Raw genomic sequence first — 7,583 nt, forward strand, 5'->3', positions numbered from 1 at the left:
TTAACACAATAAAGAACTGGGCAATCTTTGTCCACCAATTCAGCTTTGGTCTGTAGAGGAGTCCATGTGTTCAGCAGGCAGAAAGGTGTGGCAACCAATTTGCAGCTGTATTGCAGAGCAAAGCAACTTACTAATGCAAGTATCTTGGCTGATCTCAGGTTTCCAGAAAATTGATATCCCGTTATGTGTCGTACAACCAGGAAGCGGAGTTGTGTGCAATACAGATTTTGGCAAATGTTACTCAGCCGGAAACATTCCATATTGCAAGCATTTGATGTGCTTAGAAATTATGCTTAAGCCACCGAAAGTTGGTTGGCTGGGAGAATGACTGAATCAGTTGCTTTCCTTAAACGAGAGCAATTTTCATGTTCGCAATTCTTTATGTAGGAAGCTGTAAGGTATCAGTTTGCCAATCTACAATTGCCTTCCCATGTTTCACTGATGTTCATGTTGTAGTAATACTTACCTGAATCCAAAAGACATCACAAACTGGGAGACTTTTTTCTTTATTAGGCTGGTTCAGGGGGAGAAAGGGAAATTATTATTATTATTATTATTATTATTATTAGGACTGTGAACAAATAACTGAACAAATCAAGCCTACCAAACAAAAAGGTACTTTACAAGAAATATTTCTATCCTGCCCGTCATTGTAAAACAATGCCAATAAAACATAAATCATATACATAAAGCAGCAGCATATAAAACAAGGCAGATAAATCACAAGCAAATGTTTAATTGCAATGCAACAAAAAAGCCCTTCTCAAGTCCTTAAGTAGTGGCAGCTATTTTTATAGTGGTTAAAGTCAGCAATTTCTGTAGTTCAGTGGCAATATGGACACCTGTATACCTACTGCATTCAAAGCTTTTCATTTTTAAAAACACTGCTTTTCCAGGGCTCCTGGTTCTAGGTTGCAATCCCATTACTGGCTTAAACTGCAACTAGATTGTTCCTTTTCTCAATTTGGATCAAAGCTGGCTTGGGGAAAACACATCAGAATGCAGCATATTTCTCAAGGATATGGATTGCGACCAACATCACAAACCACAGGGGTGCAAACTGGATGCCATGTGGTCATTGGGCAGAAACAAAGGTAGAAACTGTTATGTACTGAAGTTCCCACTCTGGGCCAGCAGGGGGTTACTATAGATAGTTTTCACTCAGGTCCACATATGCAAATAAGGGATTGAAAGTGACATTCAGTGATTGGATAGTTACAGAAAATGGTTACTGTTGCGTTCTAGTGGAGCTCTATATAAGCAGGCTGGCTGAACCCTTCAGTTCAGTTCTGTTCCAACTTACAAATAGAGAGCTGCTTTGGAGAAATCTCTAGGTCTACCCACTATTAACAGAAACCTCTGCTATATAGGATACTGTTAAGTTTTGTGAGGACCACATTCGGAGCTGGCAAAACGAATACTGTCATTTCAGCAAGCTCAATTTAAAAAAAGCAGAGAGAAGGCGATGAAGAGGTAATCCATTATTCCTACTTGTCTGGCACATTTTCTCCAAGTTCAACTCACTCTGTAGAAGAATCTGATTCAGCTTCTTCTTTATCAGCACCATCGTCAAGATCCATTTCAATCTCCCTGATCCGACTTCTGCCATGGAATTAATTGGGGAAGCAGATATATTAACAGAATTCCTTCTTGCGACAAGAAATAAGAGCTAAAGTGATGGGGGTTAACAAGCAGTCAACAAGCTCACCTCCTCCCTGAAAGTTAACGGATTTCAGCAGTGAACTTGTACCAGCTTGCGGTGAGAGCTTAATGGAAAGCAGTTGTGTCAGATCCTCATTTTTACTGAGTGAAAGGCTACCACCACTTTACACCCACCCTCTTTTCTCACAAGGCTTCAAGCACTGGCAGCAGCAGATCAAGGTCAGCGATAGCAAGAGGCATGCGCAGAGAGGGCATTTGTGGAGACCAGCCTTCTGCAGCATGTGACTTCTGCCGCAACCACACAAACCACACACTGCCCTCAGTGTTTGAAATTCACCAGGCGCATTTTGTACCTGGCTATCGGCCACTTGCGACCAAGTGAAGATGTCTGGGCCTCAGGATGGTGGCTGACATCACCACCATCTGAAGGTGAGTGCCTGGGGATCTCTTGACTGTTTTCGCACACTAAAAAGGTAAAGGTAAAGGGACCCCTGACCATTGTGGCCGACTCTGGGGTTGCAGCGCTCATCTCGCTTTATTGGCCGAGGGAGCCGACGTACAACTTCCGGGTCATGTGGCCAGCATGACTAAGCCGCTTCTGGAGAACCAGAGCAGCGCACAGAGCTGTGCCTATTTATCTACTTGTACTTTGTACTTTCGAACTGCTAGGTTGGTAGGAGCAGGGACCGAGCAACAGGAGCTCACCCCGTTGCAGGGATTCGAACTGCGACCTTCTGATCGGCAAGTCCTAGGCTCTGTGGTTTAACCCACAGCGCCACCCGCGTCCTGTGTGAAAGGTAGGCAAGTGTTATCACAAATGGAATAGTATGCAAAGCCAAGTAAGTTGCCAGCATACAAGAGTTCCCCTTCCCCTCAAGATTCATCAAAACAGAAGGTTCTGAGAGTTTCCAGGTGGTTCTTGGCACAAGATAGCTTTTGTCAGCCAAAGGCAGGCTGATGTTCTTTATCTCCCCCACCTGGTGATTCAAGATGGGGCAAGTTCTGCTGTTTGGGTCCCTGGCTGCACATCTTCCCTTAGTGCAAGCACCAGAGCTAAGAGGTTGGACAGACAGACTTTTAGGATACAGACATGCAGTTCTCATCAGTCACCTTAAGAGCAATAGCAATGCCCCCCAAATTAGGGTCGTTGGAAGAAGACTTAGGCTGCAATCCTGAAAGGGATTACTTGGGGGACTTTTAAAATATGGAGAAGTAAGGACAGTGCTGTTAGAGCACCAATAGGGGAAAAATAAGGTGAACAGCAGAAAAGACTTAAGTGGACGGATTTCAGAGGTGTGATTTCTAAACTTCATGAACCACATAAAAGGGCTGAAGGATCTATTTGTGTTCTCGCACAATGATATGGAGTCACTAGACACACTTACAGCAGGTTCATGGTCTTAACTCAGGATTTTCTGGTTTCGGCACAGAAAACACACTCGCTTCTACTGACCAGCAAACCCTTCCCATTATATCCCATTCAGGATAACTCACACTTGAGTGTCATGGGCCACCACATGTTGTCCATCTCTTTCGGTTTCCATTTTTCTCTTGTGGTTTTCGGAGCAAAACAAAACAGATGGTTTCCCTGTTGGGGCAAAATAGAATACCCCAGAAGTTGCTTTATATACACCAGGCTGAAACCCTAACCCTATTTAGGTAAAGGTAAAGGGACCCCTGAGGGTTAGGTCCAGCCGTGAACAACTCTGGGGTTGCAGTGCTCATCTTGCTTTACTGGCCAAGGGAGCCGGCATTTGTCCACAGACAGTTTTTCTGGGTCATGTGGCCAGCATGACTAAGCCACTTCTGGCGAACCAGAGCAGCGCATGGAAACGCCATTTACTTTCCCGCCGGAGCGGTACCTATTTATCTACTTGCACTTTGACATGCTTTAGAACTGCTAGGCTGGTAGGAGCTGGGACCAAACAATGGGAGCTCACCCCGTCGCGGGGATTCAAACCGCCGACCTTCTGATTGGCAAGCCCAAGGCTCAGTGGTTTAGACCACACTGCCTGGGGGTTAAGTCTTACTTATATTTTAAAATCAGATCAAAGCTGGTTGGGGGTGGGGTGGAATTCATCAAAATGCAGTATTTCTCAAGAAGCTACAGAACAGATGTGGATTGCAGCTAATGTTGTCCAGTGTACGAGGCTTCACAAACCAGTGGTGGAAGCATAGAGGACGCAGAGTAAACAGGAGTCTGCACACAGCCTGAACTGCACTACACTTCGCTCCACAGAGCCTCATTCTTCAGAATAACAGGATTCACACAACACATTATGATTTGGATCAAAGAGCTTCGTATACATTTGCTCACCAACTCGCACATCATCCCTGCAGATCAGGTCAAACTCATGACCATCACAATGCAAGCAACGAGGCTGAGACCCAGGAAGCAGTGGTTTGCTTAATGTCAGCCAAGCTCCTGACCTGGTCAGTCTGTGCCTTGGCTGCATCACTTCAAGCAATGGGGGCGGGGGGGAATGCTCTGGGGATTTAATAAGCCTCCATACAAAAATGATTCTCTGCATATAGAAAACTAGAATGTCAGAGTTCCAGCCTAGATTCCTCCCCGATACAAGTATGTAAGGGAGAAGGGTTCAAGTTTAGATAATGCACTAGAAGGGTTCAAGCACTAGATTTCTGGAAGGAGTGGGGTTCATACAGAAAGGTATTGACGTTTCATTCAAGCAATTCCCAACCTGTGGCATAAAGAGTACAAGAACACTTCTGTCAACAAATGTTGGAAAGAATAAGAGAGTCCCTTGCAGCTAAATCCTGCTCAAGTTTACTTGGAAGTAGGGTTGGGAAAGAAACACAGCAGCCCTTTGAAGTTCACGTTTCTCCCTATTTTGTGTTGCAGTTCTCCAGCCAACGAACCAGTACAGAAATGTGTGCTTAGGCGGCATTTGTACGTTTCGCCGCATAACTTTCTAGGAGGGCTAGAAACTTATTCCCCGCCCCCTTTGTTTAAATGAAAGCTTTGGGGCACCCGTGAAAGCCTTTGTGGGCACTATGACTACACCTAAACCACTGGGTAGCTCTAAACCATGAGTAACATTGTGTAGTTGTATTCAAAAGCCAGCAGTGGGAGCACACTGGGAGCAGAGTAAATGGTAATGTGTATTCAGCCTAGGTATGCACAGGACCTGCAACCTTAAGTTTTGTCCAAACCAATAAAAGGAGACTGCACTGTTACAGCAAGACACCTGATCTGCATTCAGTAGTCTTGAGAACATCTCCCAGTGTGTAAAGACTGCATATTCCGTACAACAATTTATGTCTTCTTGTGCTTGCAGAACCAGAGCCAAAGCCACAGGAGGAGATGTATGGAGCCATGCATAAAAGAGTTAACTTCAAAGTTTGCAGATGCACAAAATATATTTTGGGGGAAAGAAAGCCCCAAACATAACAACTCAATGGCACAGAATGTTAGCTGGCTGAGTTGGGAGGAGTAACAGACATCTGGTTGAGAGAGGCAGATACATGCAAATGTGCATATATGGTTTTTTATTTAAAATAATAATAACCACTTCATTCCAGGCAGGTCACTTCCTGGATCTCACCCAGAGATGGAAGACAGGAGAAAGCCAAAGGAAAAATAACAAGCTGTAGTTGGGAGCAAGTGGGTCCATATACACCACCCCAAAAAATATAAGGGCAAATTTGGGGTTGTTGGGGAGGGGGAGAGAAACTCGTTAAGTCCAAATTGGAAGAGGACCTGCTGATGCAACAGAAAATCCTAATACACTATTTTTTAAAAAAACAACACCAACCTGTCAAAGCAAATTACAAAGCAAAAGCAGTCTACTATCCCCAAATTGCTGGATGGGGCTGTTGCTGGAAGAGAGTAACTTACAGCAGCCCTGCAATGTAGTGGACACTGCATACTGCAGGTCAGGCTCCAAGTGTTTTACAACAACCTTTGGAAAGTATTGCAGCCCTGGGCATGTCTAAAGCTGAAAGAGTAGCTTACAACAACCACTGCTTCTCTCCCCACACTGCAGGTTAGGCTTACATTTTCAAGAATCCCTGCAGTATAGGGAACTGTCTTATTCCTATAGCAGGTAGGCAGGATGTGCTAAGAAAATTAGCTGACATGAACTGGGTCTTCAACTGGTGGGTGCGGGACCACTACTAGGTCACAGCCCGATCCAAGGTGGGTTGCAACAGCGTACAAATATTTGATTTGTTGTTATTGTTCTTTTAAAAAAACGAGTCTTCAACTGGGCACTTGGGTTAAATGTGGGTCCCATGTTTAATTGAAGACTACTGGCTTTTACAACAATCTTACAGCGCCTTTCACTCTTAATATTTCAGACCAGAGGCTATGCTCACCGCCCTTGCAACTCTGCTAAATAAAGCACCGAATTGCACCAGAGAAGCTTGCGATGTTTGCACCGACTTGCATACAGGTTCATAGTGTTCAAAGCTTTTTAGGGGAGTCCCCCCCCCCTTAATGACAATGGCGATAGATTTTGCACATGAACACAGACCCAAGTTAAGACTCTTCTCTTCCATGCCAACGTTTGCTTTGTCAAGGCTCCCCTAAAACCCACTCAGGACAGAGGAAAAACTGCAACCTTGTGGGTCGTCATTCTCCTACCCATGTCTTTGTGAGAATCCTCCCCCTTCAAGAAATCTTTTCATTGGGACTTTCGGCCCATCTCCACCCCTATTACTCCTTGCCCTGGCGAAGGGATCATTTTCACAAGGTTGTTTTTTGGGTGGGCTGTCCGTGCTTCCAAACGCCTGAAAGTCACGACAGGGGCTTCTCCCCCCACCTGGTCATTTCTGCCTCTGCATAGTTAACGCAGGTTTGGTTTGCTTTCCTATCCCACCCCCACCCCCCCGGGTCGAAGCAGAGCAATAAGTCATTTACCTCAGCAGGGGACAAGCTCAGCTCCAAAAATGAAACCCTTCCAAGGACGGGAGAGGGGGGTCGAAACTCGTGACAAGCAGGTTGGGAGAGGGAGGGAGAAGGAAATGGCACCGCGGAGGAGGGAAGCGAGAGAAAAAGCTTTCCCCGTTTTTACGCACGCCTGAAAAGTTGCCAGCGCGCGTGTGGCGAGGAGACTAAAGGAGTCCTATTGTGGGTCGAGTGACCTAGAACTGGGAGAAAAGAAAGCGCGGGGGAACAAAAGCCGCCGAGGAGGAATCCCTCGGATCTCCTCCAGCCGCACGGGCGCAAAACCAAGGCGCAAAGAGCGCCGCGCGTTTGGAGAGGCCGCTTTTGCGCGTCGCCTCACCTCTCGCCTCCCGCGCGTCTCTCCGGCGCAGCGCTAAAGGCTCCCTGCCCGTCGCCTCAGGGCTAAAGGAAACCCGCCGAGCAACCGGCGGCGGCGGGGAGAGCCGGGCGTTGCCAAGCGCAGCTTCATGCCGGCCTGGCGGAGACTCCACCTGATCCAGATTCGCGCCTGATTTATGGGGCCGGGGCGGCGGCGCGGCCGGTCAGCCGGCGGGGGGCGCAGTCAACCGCGCCTGGTTCCAGCCTGCCTGGCCCTGGAACGCCGTTGCCAGGGCCACCGAGAGGCCACCATTATCCCCGGGGCTGCTCCTTGGCGCGCGATAAGGCCGCGTCCGCATTGCAAACGGGCCAGCGCTTTGGAAGGGGCCTCCTGGTCGCCTGGAGCAAAGCCTGCGGCCCTGTAGGTCAGGCTTTCTCAAACTTGGGTCTCCAGCTGTTGTTGGACTACGACTCCCATCATCCCTAGCTAGCAGGACCAGCGGTCAGGGATGATGGGAATTGGAGTCCAAAAAAACAGCCGGAAACCCAGTTTTGGGGAAACCCTGGTTGTCTGCAGTTGCCATTGTTTTTGCACGCCACTTCAGTCTCCCTATGGGACGCGGGTGGCACTGTGGGTTAAACCACAGAGCCTAGGACTTGCCGATCAGGTGGTCGGCAGTTCGAATCCCCACGA

At 47.4% G+C, this 7,583-nt stretch overlaps 1 protein-coding gene across 4 annotated transcripts in view; it reads right to left on the reverse strand.

Moving 5' to 3' along the window:
• The window catches only part of LOC310840464 (phosphatidylinositol 3,4,5-trisphosphate 3-phosphatase TPTE2-like), a 245,052-nt gene extending 237,832 nt beyond the window's left edge, over window positions 1-7,220 (reverse strand). Inside the window, exons 1-4 of one of the 4 annotated variants that reach the window (XM_083730484.1) lie at window positions 6,912-7,143; window positions 3,157-3,250; window positions 1,525-1,602; window positions 467-514 (exon numbers count right to left, since the gene is read on the reverse strand). In XM_083730484.1, the coding sequence (XP_083586610.1) occupies window positions 467-514; window positions 1,525-1,602; window positions 3,157-3,206 (176 nt within the window). In that variant the 5' untranslated portion in view covers window positions 3,207-3,250; window positions 6,912-7,143. Of the gene's footprint in view, window positions 1-466; window positions 515-1,524; window positions 1,603-3,156; window positions 3,251-6,544; window positions 6,672-6,911 lie in introns of those variants that run through there. The other 3 variants (XM_083730481.1, XM_083730483.1, XM_083730482.1) reach the window with 3 other exon arrangements.
• Between the last annotated feature and the right edge of the window lie 363 nt (window positions 7,221-7,583).

This window comes from Podarcis gaigeae (assembly GCF_964106915.1).
Source record: "Podarcis gaigeae genome assembly, chromosome: 3".
Lineage (NCBI taxonomy): Eukaryota > Metazoa > Chordata > Lepidosauria > Squamata > Lacertidae > Podarcis > Podarcis gaigeae.